The 27,639-nt window shown below is 55.4% G+C and overlaps 2 protein-coding genes across 4 annotated transcripts in view; one reads left to right on the top strand and one right to left on the bottom strand.

Annotated features, from left to right (window-relative positions):
* Positions 1–3,948: 3,948 nt before the first annotated feature.
* CKM (creatine kinase, M-type) lies at positions 3,949–11,125 on the top strand. 2 transcript variants are annotated; one of them, XM_028088095.2, is made up of 7 exons: positions 3,949–4,141; positions 5,049–5,203; positions 5,607–5,739; positions 8,409–8,580; positions 9,464–9,587; positions 9,929–10,118; positions 10,633–11,125. In XM_028088095.2, exons 1-7 carry the CDS (start codon positions 3,949–3,951, stop codon positions 10,809–10,811), a joined length of 1,146 nt encoding a protein of 381 aa, XP_027943896.1. In that variant the 3' UTR covers positions 10,812–11,125. The 2 variants fall into 2 exon arrangements, with proteins under 2 accessions (XP_027943896.1, XP_027943897.1); XM_028088096.2 differs by having other exon boundaries at positions 5,049–5,210; positions 5,614–5,739.
* A 3,240-nt stretch (positions 11,126–14,365) lies between these two features.
* MARK4 (microtubule affinity regulating kinase 4) overlaps positions 14,366–27,639 on the bottom strand; it is a 28,695-nt gene continuing 15,421 nt past the window's right edge. The window contains exons 11-18 of one of the 2 annotated variants that reach the window (XM_028088093.2): positions 26,330–26,439; positions 26,064–26,223; positions 22,946–23,163; positions 20,843–20,946; positions 18,185–18,463; positions 17,955–18,034; positions 17,013–17,057; positions 15,555–15,703 (exon numbers count right to left, since the gene is read on the bottom strand). In XM_028088093.2, coding sequence (XP_027943894.1) covers positions 15,639–15,703; positions 17,013–17,057; positions 17,955–18,034; positions 18,185–18,463; positions 20,843–20,946; positions 22,946–23,163; positions 26,064–26,223; positions 26,330–26,439 — 1,061 coding nt within the window. In that variant the 3' untranslated portion in view covers positions 15,555–15,638. Of the gene's footprint in view, positions 15,704–17,012; positions 17,058–17,954; positions 18,035–18,184; positions 18,464–20,842; positions 20,947–22,945; positions 23,164–26,063; positions 26,224–26,329; positions 26,440–27,639 lie in introns of both variants that reach the window. The other variant, XM_028088094.2, reaches the window with a different exon arrangement.

Here is a 27,639-nt window from a genome sequence, read left to right as displayed (position 1 = left end):
TCCCGAGTCCTGGGATGGAGCCCTGAGTCGGGCTCCCTGCCCAGTGAGGAGCCTGCTTCTCCCGCCACTCCCCCTGCTCGTGCTCTCTTCGCTCTCTCGTAAATAAAATCTTTTTTTAAAAAAATAAAAGAATTGTCGAAATGATACATGCCTCTCTATTCCAGTCTTGTTCCTTTTAGTTCTCTGAGCCTCAGTTTCCCTAGCCACGAAGGAGAACTTTGCCACTCCGACCTTGGTGGGAAGGGACAGTGGGTGGAGAGATCAGGGGCTGGGCCCCAAGGAGAAATTTTCTAAGCACCTCCTCCCCACCAGGAATCCGGGGAAAGGCAGGGAGGGCCCCCTTTCCCTAGATCAGACCCCTCCCGCCTGGGAAGAAATGGGGACATGGGGGAGATCCGGGAGGAGGGAGGAACCCCCGAGAGAAAAGGCCGGCCTCTTCCTGGTTGTAATCCTGGGCACTCCCTGGGCTCCTTCTGCTCCCTGGCCTCGTCCGGCTTGCCCGGCAATCTCGGCGCCTCCCAGGCGGAGGAAACGGCTTCCTCTAGCCGTCCCCGCGTGCACGGAATGCCCTCCTCAGCCCTTGAGGCCCCGGTTCGCGTGGAGAGCTCCTGCTGCGCCGGGATCTGGAGGTGCGCGAGTCGGGCGGGCGCTCTGCCCTGACCCGAGCGGCCGCCCAGCCCCCTTCCCCTGCGGGCGGCCTCCCCGGACTGCTGCTGCCCTTGTAAGGAGGCGAGGCCGGGGACACCCGACACGCCTGGTTATAATTAACCCGGACACGTGGCGACCCCGCCCCCCAACACCTGTCCCTGCCTAACACCCGCCCCCCCCGCCCGCCCCAGCCCCTCGGGTCTAGGTCTTCGAAAAGGCGACAGCGAAGCGCCCTCTAAAAATAAGCTCCCTTCCAGAATGAGTCCCTCCCTGTCCCCTCCGCCCGGGGAAATCTCCCAGCGTCAGCCCGGGGCGGACTGGAGTGGGGAGGGCGACGGCCACCTCCAGCACCGGCCTTGGGTTTGAATCTCTCAGCTCAGGCGACCCTTCGTTTCCCTCCCACTCGCTCCCAGGGAGGAAAGCGCGTCCAAGCGCGGGCTTCTGGGGTCAAGCTGTTCTGCGTTCAGTCCTGGGCTTTGGCCAAGCGCTCCCCGTAGTTGGGTGATGAGGGGCGAGTCTCTGCAATACCAGAGACTTGGCCCTCTTGGGACTATTGCCAAGGTTTCCCCAGGGGGCGGGGCTCAGGACCTGATGTTTATCCAGGTCAAGGCCACTGGGGGCTGAGGAGAGGCCTGGCCACCTGAGGGGCTGGTGGCCTAGTGGTGTGGCTTCTACGTGCCTGGGACGTCCCCTGCCAGGGTCTCATGTCCTGGGCGGGGGGCCAGCTGTCCCTGCCAGCCCGACTCAGCACTTGGTGGGGGAATCAGCTGGATGGGGGAGGGGGGCTGGGCTCAGCCCCTGGGGCAGCCCATACAAGGCCATGGGGCTGGGCGCGAGGCATGCCTGGGTTCAGGGTGGGCACAGTGCCCAGGCAGTGAGGTGAGAGGCTCAGCTGCCCTCCAGTTCCCTTCCCTGGGGGCAGCCCCTCCCAGCCAGTAACACAGCCCGGCCTCCCTATATAAGGCCGGGGCTGCAGGCCCTTCCTTTGGGTCAGTGTCGCGTCCAGGATACAGACAGCCCCTTTCCGCACAGCCCAGCCAGGTACCGCTGGGGGTGGGAGTCAGGGTGGGGTCCAGACTGGGGGCCCCCATGGTGCCAGCAGTGCATCTGGTCTCGGGAGTCTGCCCCATATCCTCCTACACGCAGGGGGGTCAGTGTGTGGGAAGGTTGGCCCCACGTCTGGGAGTCCCCGCTACCTGTGAGCCGCCCCCCCCCACCCCCCGCCACCGACCTCCCACAGGGTCTGTGGCACAGGCTCATGGGGAGGGACCTTGGAGACAAAAGGAGCCTTGGCAGCTGCCAAGGGGCTACAGGCTGGGCCTGTGTTCATGATGGTTTGTCCCCAGCACGGGGCGCCCGGAGCCATGGGTGGTGTCTGCCTGTCATCCGTCTGTGGGGTCACTGCATTTGCGGGGTCATTGCATTTGCGGGGTCATTGCATTTGCAATTCTGTGGGTCCCCGGTTGTGTCCCACACAACGGTGTGACCTTGTGTCTGACTTTCTGTGGCACCTGCTTGGGTGACTGTATCCTGGGTGTGTCCCTGGGCTTGGAGGCATGTGTGTGACCATTTACGGTGTGATCTGGGGGGTTATTGGTGATGTGTGTGTGTGTGTGTGTGTGTGTGTGTGTGTGTGTGTGGCTCTGGGGCTCTTTCTGTTTGTACCTTTGGGGCTCCCCCACCTTGCCTCAGTGCTCTCTGCTAAAAGTGTCCCTTGAAGGGTGGGGGTGGGGCACCCTGAAGGGGGGTTTCTGGGCTGGAAGCCCTTGAAGCCCCAGGCCTGGATGCATGTCCTCCTGGCCACCCTGGCCCACCCATCTCCAGCCTGCTGACTTGGTGCAAATGGAGCCCCAGGAATGTGGGGGGGTGTGGTGGTGGAGCAGCAGCTGGGGAGGGGAGGAGGAATCGGCCAGACTCTATAAATAATCCCCAACCCTGGATAGTAGCTCCAACGACCTTTCATGAATCCCATCGCCCCTGGCCTGATGCTTCAGCCTTCAGCTCACCCTGGTGCCGATTTCCTTCCCACCATTCTACCTGCTTCCTGTACCTGGAGCTGCCGGTGAGCTCCCGCTCCTACCACCACCACCACCACCAGCAGCAGCACCGAAGCGTCCCTCTTCCTTCCCGGGTCTTATGAATAAAAGTAATAATAACCGCCACGGCAGCCACCCCTCCAGATAGCAGGCCCCGACTCCGTGTGAGGACGTGTGCCCGGCTGGCTACGTGCCTCGGCCAGAAGAAACCTCTTGGCAAACCCCTGGGCCAGGCTCAGTTTCCAGGTGACAGAGGCTCAGAGAGGCTGAGCACCTGGCTTGGGGTCACAGAGCAGGGGAATGGCACAGGCGGGATTTGAACTCAGCTCTGATGACTCTGGCTGGGCTTTTCTTCTCAACTGAGCCCTGCCAGAGAGTTGTCAGCAAACAGAGGGGACAGCCACCCAGGCTTCCCTTCTGCCCTGCTCCTCATCCCTTGACTGAGCACCCAAGAACCTTCGTGGAGAGAATGTCCTTTCTCTGCTCAGACACTCGTTCTCAGCAATACCCCCCACCTTCTCCCCCGCTCCTCACACAGATCTTTAAAATAATAGCAACGGTAATTACAATAATAGCTAAGCAAAATAATGCTTATCATGTGCCGGGACTATTCCAAGCGCCTCACATATATGAACTCCTTTACGCTCCCGAGATGAGGGCTATTATGACCCTCATTGTACACATGAGTAATCTGAGGCACAGAAAGGTTAAGCCAGGTGCCCAAGTTCACACAGCTATTGTACAGACTGAGCTGGAATTTAAACCCAGGCTGATTCCAGAACCTACACTCTTTTTTTTTTTTTTTTAAGATTTTTATTTATCATAGAGAGGGAACACAAGCAGGGGGAGTGGGAGAGGGAGAAGCAGGCTTCCCGCCGAGCAGGGAATCATGACCTGAGCCCAAGGCAGACGCTTAATGAATGAGCCACCCAGGTGCCCAGAACCTACACTCTTATCCATGCCAATATTACTGCCCTGTCCCAAAGGCATCTTTGGGCTGGAGAAACAGTCCCCAGCAAGGTTACTAGTCCGGGGTCACCTGTCAGGGTGTGGCAGAGCTGGGATCTTAACCAGAGTCCTGATGGCCTCCTGTCAAGACACAGGGGCTCAGAGACGGGACCCTTCTTGTTCCAAGTCACACAGTACATCAGTCAGGGCTGTCTGACCCCAAAGCCTTGCTCTGTTCCCTTGCTGGCCTCTGCTGGATGCGAGATAACCTTCCCCACCCCCACCCCCTGCCCAGCAGGCCCCCCACACCGCCACCATGCCGTTCGGTAACACCCACAACAAGTTCAAGCTGAACTATAAGCCTGAGGAGGAGTACCCTGACCTCAAAAAGCACAACAACCACATGGCCAAGGTGCTGACCCTTGAGCTCTACAAGAAGCTTCGGGACAAGGAGACTCCATCTGGCTTCACCCTGGACGATGTCATCCAGACAGGTGTGGACAACCCAGGTAAGCCTCTTTGGTGGAGCATGGACAGGGACTCGGGTCCGGGGGGTGCGGTGCTCTGGAAGCTGCCTGCCACGCCTTGATCCCACCTCCCCAGGCCTCAGTTTTCCCATCTGGAAGATGGGGGCTATACCCAAGGGACTGTTGTGAGAAAAAAATGAGGCTACACGTGTTAAGGGCTTGGGACAGGACCCGGTGCGTGGCAAACCACTCCCAAACGCACACGAGTAAAATGTGGGGAAATCATTCAATCGCCCCGAGGCCTTAGGTTCCACTTCTGAAAAATGGGCACCCATGGGGTGAAAACAAAAGAGTCAGCGCACATACAGCGCTCGGAGCAGCCTCTGGGACAAAGTGCGCACTCGGGGTCTGGCGGGGGATATTCCTTCTCCAAGGACACCGGAGCCCCGAGAGCGGATCCTAGCCTCCAACTGATTGCGTGATTGAAGAGGGAGGCCCCCTCGCTCTGGGCCTCTGGTTCCCCATTTGGGAATACGAGGGTCTTTCAAGTCTCTTATTATCTGTGGGAGCCAAAAGTCTAATACGTTTCTGAAAATTTTTTGGTGAAGGAAGAGTCCGTGATTTGGGCATTCTGAAGTGGTAATATTTTTAGTACCTTGTAACTGGCCTCCTGAGACTCTTTCTCCTTTGCCCTGCCCCCAGAGCCTTTCCCTCAGCCCAGATGCCACCTCGATCTCTCCCAGCCTTCCCTCTCCATCCCCATCAACCCTCAGCCTCTGCAGTTCTGACCCAGAGGTCTTGAGTGGCCCCCTGCCCACGCACACGCGCACACACACACACGCACACACACACACGTGTGTGCATGTGCACATACAGTCTACACTGGACCCAGGAGCCTGGGCCTTCCCTGCTGGGCACAAGCACCTCTGACCTCACCCCGAACTCCCAGGTCACCCCTTCATCATGACCGTGGGCTGTGTGGCCGGTGACGAGGAGTCCTACCAGGTGTTCAAGGATCTCTTCGACCCCATCATCCAGGACCGGCACGGTGGTTACAAACCCACTGACAAGCACAAGACCGACCTCAACCATGAGAACCTCAAGGTCAGCTGTCCCCAGGCCAGGGGAGGGACGGGGGAGAGAGGGAGAAAGGACTGAGGTGGGAAGGAGCATTCAGACAGACAGAGATGGAGGGCAAGAGGGACAGAGAGGCACAGAAGACAGGGAGACCGGGGACGGAGCAGCGAGAGTCGGATGGGAGGAGGGACAGGGAGGGAGACGAAACAGGAAGCGGGGACAAAGATGGGGAAAGAGATGTATGGAGGGGGAAAAAAAAAAGAGGGACAGACGAGGGGCTGGGAGAAAGATGGAGGGAGAGACAGAGAAGGAAGAAGCAGAGCCAGGATGGCGGTGGGAAGAAGCCAGTGGACAAGGAGGAACCAAAGGAAGTAGCAGAGAGTCAGAGCCGGAAGCATGCCCAGCCCTACCCCCCACTCCTGCCCTCCAGGGTGGAGATGACCTGGACCCCAACTATGTGCTCAGCAGCCGCGTCCGCACGGGCCGCAGCATCAAGGGCTACACACTGCCCCCCCACTGCTCCCGGGGTGAGCGCCGGGCAGTGGAGAAACTCTCCGTGGAAGGTGAGAACGCCCACCCTTGGGGCCACCCAGCTCTGGTTCTGCTCCTTCATGGAAAGAGCTTGGTAAATAAATCAAGGGTGCTTGGTACCCGGCAGCTGGCAGCATTAACCCTGGTGGGAGTCAGGGGGTGCTGTCAAGGCACCCTGAGCAGATCCATGCAGACCCTCAACTGTACCAGGGTCCTGACCTCCATCCAGCCAGCCAGTCAGCTAGCCAGTGGCCGGCCAGGCAGCAAACATTGACGGTTGTTATGGTCCTGAGTAGGGAGCTGGGGCTCCCATGATGAGTAAGATGGACAAAGTCACTGCTCTCACAGAGCTGTCAGTCTGGTGGGGAGATAAGAGGAAACACAGAAACCAACAAAAGAATGACTAATCCCAACATGCCATGTAGCCAGGAAACAAGGGTGCATCATAGCATGACTGGGTGGAGCGCTCTTAGAAAGGAGGGGTTGAGACCCAGTTGACAAGAAGGAGCCTGGGGCACCTGGGTGGCTCAGATGGTTAAGCATCTGTCTTCGGCTCGGGTCATGATCGCAGAGTCCTGGGATCGAGTCCCACATCGGGCTCCCTGCTCCTTGGGAGCCTGCTTCTCCCTCTGCCCCTCTCTCTCTGTCTCTCATGAATAAATAAATAAAATCTTTAAAAAACAAAGAAGGAGCCTGAAGAATTCCAGGCGGGTGGAGTGGCAAGTGCAAAGGCCCTGAGGTGGGAAAGTGTGCTGGAGGAACAGCAAGGAGACCAGTGTGGCTGGAGCTGAGGGGACCAGGGGAGGAGATGTGGTCAGAGGAATATGGGTGGCCAGGTTGTTCAGAGCCTTGTGGGCCGTCCAGAGGGCTTTGGCTTTGACTCTGAAGGAGATGGAAGCCTTGGGAAGATGGTGAACAGAGTAAGTCCACAGGACTTACATGGAGTTCTCTGGCCGTTGAGTGGAAGTGAACAGACTGTGGGCAGAGGTAGGAACAGAGGGACCGTAAGGGGGCAACCACGGTGGTCTGGGCTCCAGGGTGAGGGATAGGCTGTGGGATGCAGAGAAAAAGCGGGTATGTTTGGGAGGTAGACTCATCAGGGCTCCCAAGCATGTTGTCCTAGTAAATGTTTAACAACCAGCTCTCAAAAAAAAAAAAAAAAAAGCCCCAATTTGCAGCGACTGCCAGTTTCCATGGTATAAATTCTCCTACCATGACCAGTCTTAAGCTATGAACATGATGTCATAGAGAGATGGGAAAAGATGCACAGTAACACATCGTTACATAGTATTCCCATCATCAGATAGAGATGAAAAAGCTTCAAGAACATAGATAATAAAGATGTAGTAAAATAATTAGGAAGTGATCATTTTGAATATTTACTACCTGTGGGTTTTTTTGTTTTTTTTTTTTTTTAGTGAGAGAGTGAGGAAGGGCAGAGGGAGAGAGAGACTCTTAAGCAGGGTCCACACCCAGCACAGAGCCTGACATGGGGCCCAGTCTCACAACCCTGAGATCATAACCTGAGCTGAAACTAAGAGTCAGATGCTTAACTGACGGAGTCACCCAGGCGCCCCTTATTACCTGTGTTTTAAATATAATTTATTTAATTGGAAGTTTACATAAATTATTATTATTATTTTTTATGTAGGCTCCACACCCAACATGGGGCTCAAACTCACTACCCTGGCATCAAGAGTCACATGTTCTACTGACTGAGGCAGCCAGGCGCCCCTAGATAAATTATTTTTTTTAAGATTTTATTTATTTATTTGAGAGAGAGAATGAGATAGAGAGAGAGCATGAGAGGGGGGAGGGTCAGAAGGAGAAGCAGACTCCCCGCTGAGCAGGGAGCCCGATACGAGACTCGATCCCGGGACTCCAGGATCATGACCTGAGCCGAAGGCAGTCGCTTAACCAACTGAGCCACCCAGACGCCCTAGATAAATTATTTTTAACAGTATAATACAGTAGGGGCACCTGGGTGGCTCAGTCGTTAACCGTCTGCCTTCGGCTCAGGTCATGATCCCGGGGTCCTGGGATCGAGCCCCGCATCGGGCTCCCTGCTCGGCGGAAAGCCTGCTTCTCCCTCTCCCACTCCCCCTGCTTGTGTGCCCTCTCTCGCTGTGTCTCTCTCTGTCAAATAAATAAATAAAATCTTAAAAAAACGAACAATATAATACAGTATATAGTATGTGACATATAACATATAGTACACTATATTCAAATGTATAACATGCATAGACATACATACAGATTATAGATATTATGCACATATACAAACATATACGTAATACGCATTTATTCTCTCTATGAATATATACAAATCCTATAGATGCTGTTTTATAATAATTTTTACTGATGGCTCCCCAAATTCCTAACATGTTGGCTGTCTGTCTTGTTGGCCCGCCGGAGGGGCTCCAGCACCCTGTGGCTCACAGGGGCCTGGGGCGTGACCGTCAGGGAACAGGAGAATCCGTGTCTCCTGGCTGCGCACATGGCCTGTCTGTTCAGGCAGGGGAGGAGCGTGCTTTGGGGAGAGCGCGGGAATTTGGGTTTCGCCCTAGTGTTCAGGCACCATTAGTACCCCTACAGGACCAAGCCCCAGGCTCTTTAGGGGCAGCAGTTTGGGGTCCCCAGGCCTCCGCGCCCAGGGTGCGGTGGGGCAGGCTGCTGACCGCTCCCTTGTGTGGCCCCTTAGCCCTCAACAGCCTGACCGGCGAGTTCAAGGGAAAGTACTACCCTCTGAAGAGCATGACGGAACAGGAACAGCAGCAGCTCATCGATGATCACTTTCTGTTCGACAAGCCCGTGTCCCCGCTGCTGCTGGCCTCAGGCATGGCCCGCGACTGGCCCGACGCCCGGGGCATCTGGTGAGTTCCTCTCCCCCAGCCCCTGCCAGTCCCCCTTCCCGGCCTTCCACTACCCTCCCATCCCTCTACCAAAGCCAACACCATAAAAACGATGTTTCCGGGTGCCCCTGAAAAATGACCCTGCCTTCCACCTCCCCTGTGTGACCTTGGGCACATTGTTTAACGTTTCTCTGCCCTGGGTTCCCCATCTGTAAAATGGAGAGCACAGTAATTGAGAAGGGTGTCTGGGATATAGTAAGTGCCCGACGTCTTGGCTATTAGCTTTATCTTTTATCATTGCTGGTTAGGTTTCTATGAACCTTTGAATCCCCGATCGTGATAGTCAAGGATTTTCAAAGGTTTTGGAAACTTAGGTTTCAGACGATTTGGAGAGCGTGAGTTCTAAGATATACAGATGGGATGATTCTAAGGTTCCAAGATTTGAGTGTTTTTAGGTTCTCGGAAGCTAATTCCAGGTTCTGTGATTCCGTGGTCTCAGACATTTCTAGATCGAAATGTTTTGTGGTTCTAAGACTCTGTTTCTGAGACGTCACAAGGTGAAGGCAAGGTTGCTCCTGAGACCAGATGTAGGACTCCCAAGATTTATCAACTCTGATTCCCAGCTTCTGTTCTTCAAAGATTCTGAGAGTCTAAGGGTCTGGAATTTAATGCTGTTTAAAGACCGAACACCCTAAAAACCCTTGATCTTAAGATTGGCAATTTCTCAGATCCTGTGACGTTGGGGTCTACGGGGGTAAAGCTTCTGCGATTTTGAGGAGCCCGTGCCACCACCTCGAACTCCTCAGGCCCGCTGCCCCCTAGCGGTGGGTGAGTTCTCGAGAGGCCGGGAAAGGGGTTGCCACGCGGAGCTGATGCCTTGGCCTCTTCCTGCGCCCCACCCTAGGCACAATGACAACAAGAGCTTCCTGGTGTGGGTGAACGAGGAGGACCACCTCCGAGTCATCTCCATGGAGAAGGGGGGCAACATGAAGGAGGTTTTCCGCCGCTTCTGCGTGGGGCTGCAGAAGGTGGGTAGCCTGCCCCTCGCGGCGGACCTGGGACTCCCCGTGCACGCCGCACCCGCTTTCCAAGGCCCCGGCCCCCGGGGAACCCGGCTCCACCCTATGCCCAAGCCCCGCCCCTAAGAGCCCGCCTCCGAAGCGTCCTCCAGCCCAGCCCCCGCAGCGTCAGGCTCCACTTGGGTGCTCCTTCAGAAGCCCAGCCCTCGCGCGGTTTTCCAACCCCGCCGTCTCGGAATCCGCCCCCCACCCACGTCCTCACGCCGTCTTCCTCCCAACCCCGTCCCGGTTGCGGGTGCATTTGGGGGCGCCCGCTGGCGCTGACCCCAGGTCCTCTCCCCTTACCTCAGATTGAGGAGATCTTCAAGAAAGCCGGCCACCCCTTCATGTGGAACGAGCACCTGGGCTACGTGCTCACCTGCCCGTCCAACCTGGGCACCGGGCTGCGTGGAGGCGTGCATGTCAAGCTGCCGCACCTGAGCAAGCACCCCAAGTTCGAGGAGATCCTCACCCGTCTGCGCCTGCAGAAGCGGGGCACAGGTGCGGCTCTGCATCCGCGCACCGCGGCGTCGGGGGCGGGCCCTTTGCGGAAGGGGAGGCGGAGCATCCGCGCGAGTTCTGGGGTGGACAAGGGCTACCCCTCTGTGAGCCTCAGTTTCTTCCTCTGTAAATGGGCGTCAGCACGCTTTATCTCACAAGAATCGATAGGATGTCAGGGCTGTATGATATACATTGTGTATGTCCCCTGCCCCCTAGGGACCTCGGTTTCCCATCTGTAAAGGAGAGGATGGTCAGGGTTCAACCCCAGGCAGCCTGGCTCCGGGGCTCACTCTTACCCACTATGCTATATTTTCATGTTGGATGGTTGAGGGGTGAGGTATCTAAATTAGCCGGAGACGTGAGCCCGTGAATAGACATCTAGGAGACTCTGAATGCACGTAACCTGTTACACAGTAGGCACCCAGTACGTGCGGCCGTCTCCGTTGGCACGGGGGCAGCATCCTGGGCCCCGCTCCTGAACCTCTGCTCCCTCCTTATGCTCCTGCTCCTTCAGGTGGTGTGGACACAGCTGCTGTGGGCTCAGTGTTCGACATATCCAACGCCGATCGGCTGGGCTCGTCCGAAGTAGAACAGGTGCAGCTGGTGGTGGACGGTGTGAAGCTCATGGTGGAGATGGAGAAGAAGCTGGAAAAGGGCCAGTCCATCGACGACATGATCCCCGCCCAGAAATAGGCGTCCAGCCCGCTCGCCGCCGACTGCTGGAGCCCCAGCTAAAGGGAGAACTCGGCCCATCGGGGGCCCGCCCCTTGCCCCCCGGAGCTCCACGTGTAACGGGTTTCGGCCACCTGGGGGCTCTATCCACCCATCTCGGAATTCCATTTCCAACCAGAGTTCCAACCAATGGGCTTCAGCCTCTGAGTTCTGGCCAATGAAGAACCTCCTCACACCTTCCTCTCCTTTTCCCGGAGCTCTGCCCACGACCAGGAGCTCTGGCTCATGGAGAGCTCTCCAACACGTCCGGAGCTCCTGCTTTTTCTACACCCAAAGCAACAAATAAAAGCAATGGCGGCCCTAACTTTTGTGCGATAGTTACTGAGCAAGAGGAGGAGGGACGTTTGCAATGGCCGCTGTGCGATCTCGAAGGGGCTTGCCCTCGCTAGTCATGTTTTATCCCATCTCTAAAATGAGGCCAAGTTCGTGAACAGTCTAATCCAAAACCGATCAGGTTCTATGAGGAATCTGAGACCCAGAGACGTGTGGCCCCCTTCCCAACCTCAGCGCCCAATCACTCATACTCAGATCTCAAACACGGGGTCCACACGGGGGAGAAACGTAAGCCAAACAAAATGTCTGAAACTTGAATTTGGCCCGCGGGCCTTCAGTTTGTGACCTACCGTGCGTCTCATCCCATATACCTCACGCTATTTGTCACTGGCCTCCTTCCGTGTGATCTCCCTTCACCCTTCTTTAGCTGCTACCGCTCCTTTAAACTTCCCTTTCTTTGTTCAAGAACCTGCCATAGCTCCCCACATCTCCCAGCATGCGCTCCTATTATTTGCAATTCTTCAAGATCAAACTGAAATGCGCACCGTTCACTGAGGGCTCATCTTTCCGGTTCCTTCCCCATTATTCCTCTGTACACTCTTGCTCCTTACACCCTGCTACTCCCACCCTAACGTCTTTGCCCATGCCCTTTCCTCCTCCAGACTGGGCCTTGGCTCATAGCAACCCCATGAAGTCTTGAGGGACCCGCCTTTTGGAGAGCTTGGTCCCAGGATGGAGGTGGGGAGGGGCAGTGGGGTGGGCAGGTAATCGAAGTCCGGAAGCATCTGAACACGTATTGGGTGTTGGCTACATCAATCACCCCTACTCGACCCAATACGCTGAGGCCTCCGTCAGCAGGGGCAGCGTTGTGGCCTCAAAAAGAGACAAAGGTTTCGGAAGGAAATGTGAAGCGGAGTAAGTGGAAGACAGAGCCCCAGGGACCTGGAGGAGGCACTTTTTCAAACCTGCGGGCCCTTAGAGATCAGGAAATATGCTGTTCTACCGAGGGGAAACTGAGGCCAGGGCATGTCCCCAAGCGTTCCCGGAGAGATTACTGAAACAGGAAGGCTAGAAGAGAAAGACAAGACCTGTCAGGTATCAGGATGTCCTTTACAACACTGTCCCCAAATGAAGATTGCATCACTAACCCCAGCTCCACCCGCCTACCCCATCCCTGAGGCCACACAGACCACAAGCACTCCAGTGGGACCGTCTGAGCCAAATCTTCCCATCAGCGACCATGCCGGTCCCGCCCATCTTGCCTCATAAGCCTTAAATGCACCCCATTCTCTCCCCACCTTCTGTCCCACTCTGACCTCCTCCCTACTCTCCCGACCTGTCTCCTTCCCTCCCTTCGCAACATAAACCTGTCTCTTCCTCCGCCTTGCTCACCACCTCGCCATGGCTCCCTAGTGTCCTTGGTAGAAAGCGCGGGCCCCTCTCCACTACCTTCAGGGCCCTGCCAACACCTCCAGCCTCACCTCTCCCAGCGACTCCACTCACGGTAGTTTTTTTTTGCCATTTGCTATACTCTCGCTCTCCTGCTTCCCAGGCATCGTACCAGCTGTTCCGTCTGCCTTGAACACAAGCCCCTGCCCACCATGTCTAGCTAGCTGTTCATCATTCTCCCAGTGGCAGTTGGGCTGTTCCTCCTCTGGGAAGCGCTCCCTGCCTGGGACAGGCACCCTCTTGGCCTTCCCCGGCCTTTGCCCTGCCTGCCCCCAGCCCTGCCCACCCTGGATCATCACCGGTGCACCTAAATCCAGCTTTCTCCACTGGACTGAGCCCCCCGAGGGCAGGGGTGGGGCTGCCTTGGCCACCACTATGTCCCCATCACAGGACCGGGCACACAGGAAGCCCTTAGGGATTGAGATTTCCAGCGTGGTTGGTGCCCGCCACCTGACTCAGTAGAAACACCTGTCAGCAGATCCCTATTCTGGCCTCACTCATAAGACAGTAATGCGGTTCTGTCCCAGACCCTGAATTTTTCAACAGTGACCACTCAGTTTCTACCCCCCTTTCTTTCTCATTTGACTTTGCTATTAGCCCCAAGACGAAAACAAGACAAGGGTTGACCCTACCTTGCCCCAAGTGGGCACCTGAGGCACAGTAGACTAAGCCTTTTCCCTACATACAACCCTCCATGGCTCCTTAGTGCCCTTGGATGAAAGCCCAGCTCGCTCGCTTTGGCCCTTTGGCCTACGAGGCCCTGTGTGAACAACCCCCCACCCCCCGCCCCCCGCCCCCCCGTCTACTGCTTAGCTCTATTGAGCTTCTGTTCCCTTCCTCTGGCTAAGGACACCTTGACTTTCCTCTGAGCAACCCACCTAAATCCAGCTCCAGGGTCGCCTGGGTGGCTCAGTTGTTAAGCGTCTGCCTTCAGCTCAGATCGTGACCCCAGGGTCCTGGGATCAAGCCCCGCATCGGGCTCCCTGCTCGGCGGGAGGCCTGCTTCTCCCTCTCCCACTCCCCCCTCTCCCACTCCCCCCTGCTTGTGTTCCCGCTCTCGCGGTGCCTCTCTCTGTCAAATAAAGTCTTTACAATCAATCAATCAATCAATCAATCAATCAATCAATCCAGCTCCAGGCAGGGGCCTGGCCTCTCCAGAGCAACAGGGACTGGGTCAGGGATGGTCACATGACTTCTCTGGGCCAATAAGAGTCCATCTTGGGACTTTTGCCAGAAGTTGGCAATGAGGAACTTTCTGCTGCAGAAACTAGGCAAAGGGAGGAGAGGTTGGAACTGCTGGGGTCATCTTTGCCATCAGGGAGTGCCTGATGACACTACAGGCTGAAACTATTAAACTCACACTGAAAAAAGCCAAGATGAGATGGCCGGCTGCCTGGATTCAGCCATACCTGAAGTCAGGCACCCCACCCTATTAAGGAACATAAGCAAACGAATAACCTTTTTGCTGAAGTGTAGCTGGACTATGAGTCCTAATACAACATTTCTCTTGTTAATTCTCCACCACCCCCAACACAGCAGCCACACCGAAATTACCCACAGTTCTCTGAAGGTCTATCATGCACTCCCACCCCCAGGCTTCTGCCCAGGGCATACCCCAAACCCGGTCAACTCCTATTCATCCTTCAAAGCCCATTTCCCCGACTCCCTCCCGCTCTCTTCTGGGCTCCACAAAGCAATGGTTTCTCTAGTGTTTTGTGTCAGAACCCACGTCCGCCACAGACAGGGGCTCCTTGCGTCTCCGTGTCCAGCACTGGGCCTGGCACGGAGTAGGCACAGGTCAATGACTGTTTATTGAATAAATGTACTACTGGAGTAAGAAGTGGCTTAGAGTCCGGTATAACATGTGGGTGGGCACGTGAGTGGATGAATGGGGGACCGATACAGGAACCGGGGGCCTCGTGGATGAGGCCGAGTTCTGGCCTGCCCTCCTCCACCATCATCCTTGACCCTCACACCCCCACTACACCCATTCTGCAGCTGAGAAAACCGAGGCTCAGAAAGGAGGAACCACTGGCCCAAAGTCACACACCACCTCCTCCTCGTCTCACTCGCAGGTGAGGGCAGGGAAGGAAAAGCCCGGGGTCAGCGTGGGGGAGGGGGACTCTCCTAAGTTTATTGGGCGACAGGCTGCAGGTGAGGGGGCTGACAGGAGGGGGCGGGGTGTAATAACTTAAAAACCGGAGGTGACAGTGGCAGCTCCTTGAGAGATCTCTGCAGAGGGGAGGGTGTGGGGGTATTTACAAGGATTTGTACAAAGTGCCCCGCGCCAGCCTGGGGCAGGAAGGGGGGTGGGGTTCGAGCACGAGGGGAGGGGAAGGAATCTGCCTCTCTGACTCCCACTCCCAGCACCCCCCCCCCCCCATTCTCCAGTCTTTAGGCTCAGCAACCCTTCCTGCCCCTGCCCAAGGCCTAATTCTTGAGCTCTTGGGGGTGGGGGGTGGGGCGGGGATGGAAGAGTCTCCTCAGTTTCCCTTTCTGCCCTTGCCGTGCCCCCGAAGTCTCCTTGGGGGGTGCCCCCTGGCAGGGTGAGGGAGGACAGGACCGGCTGGAGGCTCCAGGAAGGGGCCAGCTCCCCCCCCCGCTCGGCCCCCTCACTCTTCTCTCACGCCCAACGGCCCCGGAGAACAGCGCGGGGCACAGTCTCTGTCCCCACGTCGGACTCGCGGGAACCGAGGTGACGACAGAGGGAGACGCCCCTCCCTGACCCCTTTCCCTGCTGCGGAGGTGAAGGGGACGAGCGAGAGGAGGAGGAGGGGACCCGGGCCGTGGCGGCTCAGAGCTCGAGGTCGTTGGAGATGCGGGTGACGAGGGTGCGGAAGGCCAGGGCGGTGCCCGCCACGCGGCGGAAGAGAACTCCCCGCAGGCCGGGCCGGGGCAGCTGGCAGACCTCCACTTCGAAGTGGGACAGGGGCTCGGGCCCGCCCGCACCCCCGTGCAGGCAGGCCAGCAGGAACGGCTGTGGCTGGCGGCAGCGGCAGCGGGCGGCCGCGGTGGCCTGGCGGAGAGCTGCCATCAGGGCCTCGGGCGGGCGCGAGCTGGTCAGCTTCACACTCCAGGGGAATCGGAGTAGCCGGGGGGCGGTTTCCGTTTGATCCCAAGGTAGATGGCAACTGGGGCGGGAAGATAGTAAGCGGTCAAAGACCGGAGAGGAGGGGAAGGCGACCCACTGTTCCCCCCCGGGGACAGACTCCTAGACGTCCCTCACAACCCGCCACCCTCTCTCACCGCAGGGACAGTGACAGAGATCCAGCCGTACAGATCGCTGGCCAGCTGGAGGCTCCATTTCCCAGCCTCCGCGGCCCCCAGGCGCCGCCTGGTCTCTCAATTCCTGGATATGAGTGGAAGTGACGCCTGCAACCTCCTTCCATCACCTGCTCCCAAGGGGTATGTGGAAATTTCTGGGGGCTTTTTGATTAGCGCAACGTCTTGGGATGCGGGTGCCGCTGGCATTTACTAGGTTCAGGGCGGATACACGTTCTGCAACGTGCGAGAGGCCCCGCACAACAAAGAAACGTCCCGCCTAAAGTACCAAGAGCGCTCCTCTCGAGAACCATCGCACACTTAAGTCTTCTGGGTTTCCTCGCGGCTGACTCCGCCTCTCAGCTCCGAGCTGAGTACGTGGGTCGGTTCTGGCCAATGAGAGCAAGCCACCTCCCTGGCTGCCATGATTGGTTCAAAGGGGAGCGCATGACCAGGTCCCACCAATCAGAGTACGCCACCCTTCTGGCCACAGGCATTGGCTTGGGGATGGACATGTGACTCGGTTCCAGCCAATGAGAGTCCGTCCTGGGATCTTTGGGACTGGTGGGGAGGTTCTTTACTTGCACGGAGTCAGGGCCGGGGGGGGGGGGGGGGGGGTGGCTTTACATCGGGGCATTGTGTCAAACTGAAGCAGGGCCAGCGAGGTACAGGGCTGCCTGCTTTTGTAAATAAGTGTTACTGGAACCCCGCCACGCCCATTAGTTTTTGTACTGATTGCGGGACAACGGCAGAGCCGAACAGGCATGACGGAGATTACCCGGGCCTCAAAGCCTAAACTATGTACCATCTGGGGCTGTACAGGTAATGCTTGCTGCCAACAGTGGTGCCTCGGTGGATGAGAGGGGGAGGGAGGTGTGGTGGCAACAGCAGGAGCCGGTCACACATGGAAGAGGCTGGAGATAAGGACGGTCAAGGGACAGTGGGCACAGATGGGGGTGGAAATGAGAGGAAGTCGTGGGGGGCGGGGCATAAGAGGCCCGCGCAGAGGAAGGAGGGCCCGAGGGAGAGTTCAGGAAGCTGGCCCGGAGGAGGCAGCTCAGGTCCCATCTAAAGGTATGGGGATGGTGGCTAGGGGAGGTGCAGACAGACGTGGGGTCTGAGGCACACAAAGCGGGAGGGGCTGGTGTGGCGGCCAGGGGGGTAGGCACAGGCACTCACCTTGTGACCTCAGGTCCCCCGATTCTCTCAGGTTCGTCTGTGACCCTAGAGGAGGGGAGGGGGACAGAGTGTCTAATCTGCACATATGGCGCCCCCTCCCCCAACCCACTGCCTCCAGAACTCTGGGCAGCCCCTGCCTCAGCCCTGGTCCCGGTCCCTCCCCGCCGGCTGGAGCTGGGCTGGGGAGGGCTGGGAGTCAGGATCTGAACTCCCTCTCCATGCCCAGAAGGGGAGCCCCTTCTGAAATGGTTAGTGCAGGTCAGAGGAAAGATACTGAAGAATTTGGAAGACGAAAGAGAAAGGGGTTGGGCAGAGACACACACCTACATGTAGAAGGACACGGACACACACACGCACCCCTCCTTCACGCTTTGCTCAAATGGCACCTCCTTAGTGAGGTCTGCTCCATTTAAAACTGTACCTCTCTTCCCTGCTCTAGTTTTCTTCTCAGTACTTATTTACTGTCTGGATCTCCGAGGAGAATGTCGGCTCTGCCTGGGCTCGGATTTTATACATCCTGTTCACTCTACTCCAGGGTCTAAGATGGGGCCAGGCACACAACAGGCGCTCAGTGAATAAACAGATCATGTTCCAAGGCGGCATTCTAAGCTCAGTCCATATATCACCTCATTTAGTCCACACGACAACCCTGGGAGGAAGGCACTGTTATTTCTACCCCCACCTTACAGAAGAGGAAAGCAAGGCCCGGAGAGGTTGAGTGACTTGCCCAGGGTCACTCAGCAGAGGTGGGGTCTGAGCCTTAAGAGTCTGGCTCCAGAGGCCAGACTACTGTTTATTAAATGAGTAAAATGAACAGCCGGACCCCACAACCAGTCCTCCTCCTGCGCGCGCACAGTCCGCCTCCCCCACCCCTGTACACACAGGTCTGACATGCAGACGGGGAAGCAGAGCCAGGGGCAGCAGAGGGTGGACGGGACTTACTGATCTTGGATCCCTGGGGCAGAGAGGCGCCCGAAACGCAGCGGTTAGAGTTCTGCCGTTTAGAGGGATCGAGGGTAACCCTGTAGTGTGAGGAGGGAGGTGAAGGGTGACGGAGGAGGAGGAGGAGGAGGAGATGATGTGGGGGTACAGGAGGCAGAGCAGAGCAGAAGACAGGTTAGGCCCCATTTCCCCCCACCCCACCCCCACCCCCCACATCCCATGGGGCTCACCTTCGGGTCAGTTTGGAGGTCAGCTTGGTGAAGAGGTTGGTGGTGGGGCGGGGCCGCCCAGTGGGCAGGGGTGTGGCCTCGTGGGCCAGCGTGGGAGAGGCGGGGGGTCCATTCTGCACACCCCCGCCTCCCCCGCCCCCTGCCCTCCGGTCCCGGACCTGGCCACCGTGGAACGTGCTACGGATGGTGGAACCGCGTGCCAGACGGCTCCGCTCCCCCGATGGGGGAGCCAGGCTGTGACTAGAGGGAGAGGCGGGGGGCACCCGTGGGGTACCCGAGCTGTGGGCAGAAAGGAACAAGTCTGAGTGGGGCCTCGAGGCAGGCCAGGGCCCCAGTCCCTCTGATTCTTCACTGTCCTGTCTTGAGATCAGAAACATTAAAAAACAGAGCTCAGAGACAGGGCTGCCATGTACAGTTTGGCAGGCTGTGTACTATACAACCCCAGCTATTTTATGGACTCTTCATTCTTGCTAAGTCATCCCTCCTTCAAACTGTCCTTTCTTCAAATCCTACCCACTCCAAACGTATCCTAACTCTCCTCTCTGCAAACTCAGCAGTGGAATAGGTTCAGATATATTTTTTGATGAGTCCCTTGCCATTTGCCATCCAAACCTCAGGAACCAAATCAACTTTGCAAATACTTTGCTATCTGAACTTTCATTTTTCAAACTCGGGATAGGAATAGATGTGAACATCAAAGGTACTTAAACTCATTATGGTAATTTTTTGACAGGTCAGAAAAGGACCCTCTTCCCAGTTGTCTCAAGACGTGGTGTGGACAGTGGTGGCTCCAGCGTCCCGGGACCCTCCTCCAGACCCTCCCAGTCCTGACAGGAGGGGCCAGACCTACAATTTCTATCCTTCCAAGGACCCCAGGACCAGCCTGGATCTCAAAGAGGAAACTCTGACTGTGGCAGATGCCACTACCTCTCCCTTGGAATCTGTCCTCCAAGTTTTACTTTTAGTAACCAAACTTCCTAAGGGTGTGAGTGTTGCACATGGCCACCCAGCCAGAGACTACATTTCCCAGCTCCCTTGCAGTTAGGGATGGTCATGTGACTATTCTCTGGCCAATGGGATACAAACAGAAGTGCTTTGTCCCATTTCTGGGTCAGGCAGGCCCCTAAAAAGCATGCAGCTTGCGCTGCACTCTTCCCATCCTCCTTGCTGGTTGACAAATGGTGGCGGCTGGTGCAGTGGCCTCAGTCCCAGAGCTGGAGCCTCGGGTTGAGATGGGCAGGAACAATCTGGGTCCTTGGAGGGCCCTGCCTGCCTACCTCTGGATGGCTCGATCAGAGAGACCTAAACCTCCTTCTCATTTAAGCCACCGTCCCTTGGGGTCTCTTCGTTACACCAGCTGAGTCTACAATCCAACTGCTACACTGTCTCTCGACCAAAGCTGGAAGGCTATGCACTATAGTGTTTACAAACACACACGCTGGAGTCAGTCTGGAATCTTTGCTCCTTGACTTACCAGCTGTGTGGCCTTGGACGAGTTACTTAACCTCTCTGAGCCTCATTTCCTCAACTGTAAAATGGAGATACCGGGATCTACCTCACAGAGTTGTTAGGGCCATTCAACCAGCGAATACACACACAGCCCTGGCATACAGTTCCTGCTTGATGAATACTCACTATTATTTTTATTTAACGACCACGAAATAAGCGCTCACTCATCGAATGCCCTCTATGTCACAGACCCTGTGCCCGGCACAGGACGCACCTGATCTCCAACCGGATCCCTCTAACGGGGCCTAGAGGCAGAGAACATCAGCCCCATCTTACAGAGGAGGAAACCGAGGCTCAGAGACTCGCCCGAGGTCATCCTGCTAGCAGAGTGCAGAGGCAAGATTTGAACACAGAACGCAGTAGCCACAGAATTACTACTCTCAACCATTCCACATCCTGTCCCCACCAAACAGTAACACGCGTTTGTCAGGTGTTGTCCAGAGTGCACCTTGGTGTCGCGCCCTGGAGTCCTGGTGGGCGGGAGTATCATTATCCCGAAGCCCGCCCCACTCCTCACTCCTGGACTTGAATCGTGATGTGAACTAATTCAACCTCCCCCCCGCCGCCCACGCCAGTTTTTTTAAGTAGGCTCCACGCCCCACGCGGGGCTTGAACTCCCGACCCTGAGATCAAGGGTCACGTGCTCTACCGACTGAGCCAGCCAGGCGCCCCTGATTCATTCCCTTTTTATGCTCCAGCCAGTCCGCATTGGTTTCCCTCACTTGCCAGCTGAAAGAGACCGAACAGACTCAGGAAAACTAGTCTGAAAACCAGCCAACAAGAGGATGTTGAAGCTGTGACATTCTGGGGCTTCTCTCAAGTTCTAAAAATTGATCACTCAAAAAAAAAAAAAAAATCAATTCAGTTTCCCAAGGCTCGTAGGCGGAGAACAGGGCAGACTGCTTTCCTGGGGCCAATGACTAACTAATTAATTAAGAGGGGAAGATTTTCAAGGGGGTCGGGTGGCGGGCGGAGAGGACATTGGGTAGATTCTGCCAAGGGAAGGGCCGACACACACTCCCCAGTCCCCACGGCACCCCTTCCCCACAATGGTTATCATCTTCAATCAAGGAGGGCCCCACTCCCCTACACCCTGCTCCCCGCTCCCCTACCCCCCACTCCCCGCTGCTGCCCCCTCTCCATACATACCTGTTCTCTTTGCCATTTGGCAACAGGGAGGGGCGCTCAGCCCCAGGGCGTTCTGTGCAAACGTAGGTGTTTCTGCGGGTCATCATGCTGGGAGGGAGGTTGTTCTGTGGGAGACATGGCCAGGAGGGGGTGAGGGGGCAGAGGGACACCCCTCTCTACTCCCCACTTATCCTCCCTGGCCTCCGTCATTATGATCGAGGCTGGGGCCAAGACTGAGCAGGTGATGGTTTACTCCGGGAGAAAGGAAAGGTTAATGAGCCGGCCCAGCAACTCAGGCTAAGGGTCACGGAGCTGAGACAGGGGTGCTGAGGGAGAGCAGGTCAGGGGCGGTGCCCCGGGGACAGCCTTGCCCACTCCTCTCCCAGCTCTGCCCGACCTGGGTACAGGCCAGCCACGTGAAGCTTTCCGTAGCATACTTATCCACGGCACACGTGGAGTCTCCTGGCCTTTGCACGGCCGGCCCACCTGCTTGGATATTCCTCCCACCTTTCTCCTCGACTCACACCTATGTATCTTTCAGGTGTCAGTTCATGATACAGCCGGCTGAGTCAGGTGCCTTCCTGGGGCCCCCACTGCCGCCTCGATCACTTTCCATCCCCACCTGCCCTGGACTATGACCCCCCTCGGGTCAGGGAGTACACGTCGGGATTATGCTGCCTCCCCAAATGTGCTGGGAAGTGATCCCTCATTTTCTGTCCTCTGGAAGTTTCTCTAAGGTTGGTGTTATTCCTTCTTTCAGTGTTTGGCAGAATGCCACCACTTAGAGCCTGGAATTTTCTTTGTGGGACAGTTTTAAGTTATGGATTCAAGGTCTTGGATGAGAACATAAGACTGTTCAGATTTTCTGTTTCTTCTCGAGCAAGTTTAGTTACTTGTGTTTTGAATGACATCTGTCCATTTCACCTAAGATGCCACATTTATTGGCATAAGGTGGCTCCTAATACCTTCTTACTGTCTTTTTTTGTTGGGGAGAGTTTTCCTTTTGATCTCTGATATTAGTAATTCGTGGGGTTCAATGACTGTTATTAATTTTTTCAAGAACCGGATTGTAGCTTTGTTGGCTTTCTGTAGTGTACCTCTGCTTATTCCTTTATTGACTTTTATTTCCCTCCTTCTACTTTTGGTGGGGGGCTAATTTGCTGTTTTTTTTTTTTTTTTTTCACCTTTTTAAGGTGTGGCTTTACCTTAACAACAACCAGAGCCTTCATGTATTGAGTGCTTACTGAGCTGGATGCCGTGGGCGGTTAGTTTATGTCCAAGATCTTACGAGAGCCTCACAATAATCCAAGTCCTCTGATGAGCCCATTTCACAGGGTGGAACACTGAGGCTCAGAGGGGTGAAATCACTTGCTCAAGGGCACACAGCTCACCAGTGCAATTCAAGCTCTGGTCTTAACACCTCCTCTTTTGAGGAGCTGCAGAAGCAGGAAAGCCAAGTAGTACATTTCCCAGATTCCTCTGCAGCTCAGGATCCGCATATGAATGGGTTCTGCCAATCTTTGCACTCGGGAAGATCTGGAAGGTGGCACTGGGGTGGCAGTGGCCTTTCTGTCCCCTGTGACTCCTGCTTACACGGGCAAGGTCATGAGATGAGGGTCTTTGCCTCAGCAGAGCCTCAGTGCCCGTTATTAGAGTTCCTGGCATCAAGGGGCCCTTCTGGGAGAGAACAGTGTTTCTGAGTCTTGAATTACTTGAAATAGTCAAGACCATGTGTTCTGGAATTCAACAGTGCTAGGGTCTGCCTCAGAGGTGGCAGCCTCCTCAGTGGGTCAGTTCTGCGGTGGTGATGTGTCACTCCTACGGGTCTAATCCACTGCCTGCCCCACCAGCCCTTCCTACAACTTTGTAAGTGCCTCATTCCCTGTATGAAATCCCTCCTACCCAAAGCAAGGAGAGTGTTTCTTTCTGACACTGAAGGCTAATTTATATGCTAGCATCCAGCACAAGCTTGGGCACGGAGAGAGCACTCAAATGTCTATGGGATGAATGAATGAACAGATAGAACAGGGAGTCCTGTGTGGTGGTCTGGGGAACAGGATGGGGAACAGCAGGGTCCGAAAAGTGTGAACCAGGCGGTCACATCCCCCAGCCCTGGTCACTCACAGGGGTGCTCGTGCTGTCCTTCCGCCGCTCTGGGATCTCTGCCTTGTTGGGGTTGTGGGCGCTGCTGACCATGGGGCTGGAGGGGGGCAGTCCCCGGCTCCCGCTTCCGGCAGCACTGCAGCCCGCCTTCCGGCCTGGCAGGCGCTCCTCCTTCAGCTCCGCCTCCCCGGTGCTGGTTGGGCTGCGCTTGGGGTGCAGGGGTGCGGGGGATGGGCCACCTGGCGGAGGGAGGGGACAGTCAGGGCTCGCGTCACCTGGAAAGGCCAGAACCTACTCGGGGTGATCCTTAGGACCTCAGAATTCCTCACATAGGCTACAAGCTCTGTGTGGGCCAAGCTGACATGATCTGTCCCAATGACAGATGCACACACTGACCCCTCCCCCCCAACTCCTTGGAAATGACATGATGCACATGTAGGTTATTCACTGCATCGCTGTTTTTTTTCTAAGATTTTATTTACGAGAGAGAGAGAAAGCATGTGTTGGGGGGGGGGAGGGCCAGAGAGAGGGACAAGCAGACTCCCCGCTGAGCATGAAGCCCGACGCAGGGTTCGATCTCACGACCTGAGCTGACCTGAACCAAAAATCAAGAATCTGACGCTCAAGCGACTGAGCCACGCAGGCGCCCACTTCTTTTCTTTTTCTCTATCTCCTTTCTGTATCTTTCTTTATACACAGTCAACCCTTGAAAACACGGCTTTGAACTCCGCCGGTCCACTTCTATGTGGACGTTTTTCAATAAATACTGTACAGTACTGCAGAGGTCTTTTCCCTAAGATTCTCTGAAGCACATTTTCTGTTCTCTAGCTTGCTTTATGGTAAGAATACAGTATGTAACACATACAACATAGAATGTGTTGACGGACTACGTGATCAGTGAGGCTTTTAGTCAACGGCAGGCTATTAGCGGTTACATTTGGGGGAGTCAAAAGTTATCAGTGGATTTTCGACTGCACAGGGGGTTGGTGCCCTAACCCCTGCCCTGTTCAGGGATTAACTCCATTTATTTATGAATAAAATCTCTCCCAAACTGGTCACAGTGGCTGCCTCCAAGGACAACTGGGGGCTGGAGATGGGTGTTCAATGAAAACTTCTTTACTGTCTACCCTCCTTGTACTATCAAATTTTGAAGGATGTGACTGTATTCATCTCAAAAACAAAACAAACAAATCTGCTCCCTTGGAACATCTTAGGAAATTATCTTCTTAGAACCAGCGGGTTTAAGTATGTTCACGAACTTCGGACAGTCGAAACTTCTATGTGTTACATCCTCAGGAACCTTCATGCTCCAAAGTCCCAGAACCGTAACAAGCTCTGCAATGACGGACACGGGGCACCCGTCGACAATCCTCTGAGAACCCCGGAAGCCCAGAAAGTTTCCATGTGGGTGTTCTTTAAGGTGATATGTTGTAACCAGGGTCACAAGCTTCTTAGCGACTTTCTGTGCCAATCTGGCTATTTTATAGGTGGATAAAGGAAATCCAGGGAAGGGGAATGACTTGACCATCCAGAATCCCACACTTCCTGCTTAGGACCGACGCTTGGGTTTCCCTGACACCCCCCTCCCCATGCTAGGGCCTGTCGCAGAGTAAAGCATTTCGAAGAAGGGCTGCAAAAAAGTGGGGAGTCGGACACCATGCTGGCTGTTCCTCACATGGCTAAACACGGCGTTACCACGTGAGCCGGCAAGTCCGCTCCCACCACATGCCCAAGAGAAACGGCCACATACGTCCATACAGAACCCGGCACGCAAACGGTCACAGCGGCGTTATTCACGAGCGCCAAACGGCGAAAACAATGCGATGTCCATCAGCTGACAAATGGAAAAACAAAATGTGGTAGATCCACGACATGGACTATTACTGGGCCATTAAAAGGGATGAAGTGCTCGTCCATGCTAACATGTGGATGAAAACGTTAAGTGAAAGAAGCCAGACACAAAAGGCCACGCATTGTATAATTCCTCTTACACGAAATGTCCAGGATAGGGACTCTGTAGGCGTAGGGAATGGATCGGTCGTTGTCAGGGGCTACTGGGTGGTGGATGTGGGTTTGGAGGTTGATGGCTAGCTAGGGCTTGTGGAGTTTCTTCCTGGGGCGATGCAAATGTGCTAGAGTGGATCGTGGCGATAGCTGCACAACTCTGTGGATACTAACACCACTGAATTGTCCGCTTTGAATGGGTGGACTGTACGGTATGTGAATTATTTCTCAAAAGAGCTGTTTAAAGAATAGTTGGGAGGGGGCGTCTGGGTGGCTCAGTCGGTTAAGTGTCTGCTCTCAGCTCAGGTCATGATCCCGGGGTCCTCGGATCGAGCCCTGCCTCGGGCTCCCTGCTCAGCGGGGAGCCTGCTTCTCTCTCTGACCCTTCCCCCCCGCTAGTGCACATATGCACTCTCTCACACAAAAATAAATAAAATCTCTTAAAAAATTAAAAAAAAGAATAGTTGGGAGGATTCACATTTGAGGAGGGTGTGGGTAAGAGACCTCTTGGGAGTTTCCACGCCTAATCTGTGGTGGTGGTGGCCTGCTCTATCTTCTGTGGGTGATATCTTTCAGTTACAGAATGTGGGTACAGGTGGGTGTCTGCCCAGCCCCTTTCCACTAGGAAGGGCCTTTCAAATTTTCAGTGTGGAGGAGAGCCAGAGGGCAGGCTCTCAGCAGCCACTTTGTGCAATGTGTCCTCCTATGTCCTGATCCCAAGTGGACCCTGACTGTGAGAGCTCTATCCCTGACAGGTGGAACAAAGGGATTCCAGCTATCACTTGGGCGGGTCTTTAAACTGGAGTTGGGAGACGGAAGGGGAGAGACTGGGAAAAAGATAAGGTGAGATACGTAAGAGAGAAAGGAAAAGCCGGAGGAACAAAGAGGAAGCAAGAAACAGAGAGTATCTGCTCTGGCTGCTTTTTCAGTTTCCAGTCCCTTCCTGACCCTGGCTGTGTGTTCCCGCCTCCAAGTTCCCTATAATGTCCCTGTATCTTAATATGAAATTCCTCCCTTCTCTGCAGCTGGCTCGAGCAGGGGTTTCTGTTGCCTGTGGTCCAGACAACCCTGATGTAATACAGGTCTGAGGCCTTGGGGCCCAGGATGGCGTGTAGGGGAGCGGGGCCATACTCACAGAAGTCGCTATGCCTGCGCTGGCGGTGGTAGGTGGAGGAGGCACTCCGTTGTCCTTTGCTGTGGCTGGTGCCTTTGCTAGAGCTTGTTCCATTGGTGGTGTCGCTGGGCGCCCGCACCCGTGCCAGGGCCAGCCCCGGGGTGCCCCGGTCCCCACCCTCCTGTAGGAGGATGACAGACGAGGAGCCTCAGCCTCTGTCCCCTCTGCCCCAGAAGTCCCTCCACCCCGGGCATCGCGCATCCCAAATGCCCCTGGCGCCTTCTGACCTCAGTCTTCCTGCCCAGCAGGAGGTAGGTGGCGGTCACTTCGTTGTACTTCTGGCTGGTCAAGGCCTCTTTGATTTCTTCCCGCGTGTAGCCCATACCCACCATCACCTCTGGGAGAGGGGGATGGAGAGGAGGTTCAATCTCCCCAGACCCTTCCCTTCCACTCGTTTCTGCATCACATAGCAACGCCTGCTCTTTGGCCTGCTCAGGACCCGTTCCCCCTTCTGCCAGCAGCACCCTGATTTCCTTGGAAGAACATTTCTTTCCTGCTCACATCACCTGGCAGATTCCTGCCTGCGCCAAGCCCCAAGGGCAGGTACATAACCCAGGTCTGACCAGAGTCTTCCACCCCCAAGGCCACACTGATTGGCTCAGGGCAGGCAGATGACCCAGGTCTGGCCATTCAGAATGCTCCAGACCCAAAATCCCGTTGATTGGTTCAGGGTGGGCACATGACCTGGCACTGGCCAATCAGAGCATTCCGTCCCCAAAGCCAAACTGACTGGTTCAGGGGTAGCCAATGGGCACTAGCCTAGAGCTTCTATTGGCACATTCAGGAAAGTGGCTCCTGTTCTCGAGGGGGTATCCAGGTGCTACGATATGCTATTGCCAGCTTGTTCCTGTGGCCAGAGCTTCCTGGGGCAAAAAGCCACACCAACGACTGTCTCTGAGCACCTGAATCCAGCCGTGCCTGAGGGCCGCCATACCCTGGCCTTTTTAGCTATGCGAATGAATCAGTTACCACGATTAGGTTATAACCACATAAAATTGCTGATGTTAACAATTTTTGACCTATAAAAATGGCAGTTTCAAATGGTTCAGCCTATTATTATTCTTATTGGCTTAAGCTAGAAAGGCTTGGGTTTTGTTTTCTGTACAACCACAAAAATTCTGATTAATGCAGCCAACTCTGATGGCGGCCTTGAGGGTTACTGGACAGTTCCTAAGGGACTCTTTCAGGGCTAATGCCTTAGGGATCAAGAGTTCAAGGGCTCCAGGCTGGAGTGAGGATCTGGGATCAAAGGGTTGGTGGGTGAGGCACATGCCCACATGGGGGTTTTCCCCAAACATGCGGGTTACCGATGACTTGTGCCCAAATACTTCTAGACGTGATCCGTGATTTCTTTTTGTGTCTTAACAGTCACAAACTAAGTACTTTACATAGATTAACTCATTTAATATATTCACAACAACCCTATGATAGTTTCTACGATTGTCCTGTTTTACAGATGAGGAAATAGAAGCACCGAGAGGAGAAGCCACTTGCCCAGGGTCACACAGCTAGAAAGGAGTTTCACAGGGATGGGAGC

Source organism: Eumetopias jubatus, unplaced genomic scaffold (assembly GCF_037043125.1).
Source record: "Eumetopias jubatus isolate StellerSeaLion01/CBP00866 unplaced genomic scaffold, mEumJub1_p1.0 scaffold_10, whole genome shotgun sequence".
In the NCBI taxonomy this organism is placed as follows: domain Eukaryota; kingdom Metazoa; phylum Chordata; class Mammalia; order Carnivora; family Otariidae; genus Eumetopias; species Eumetopias jubatus.
This window is presented reverse-complemented; position numbering and strand designations above follow the sequence as displayed.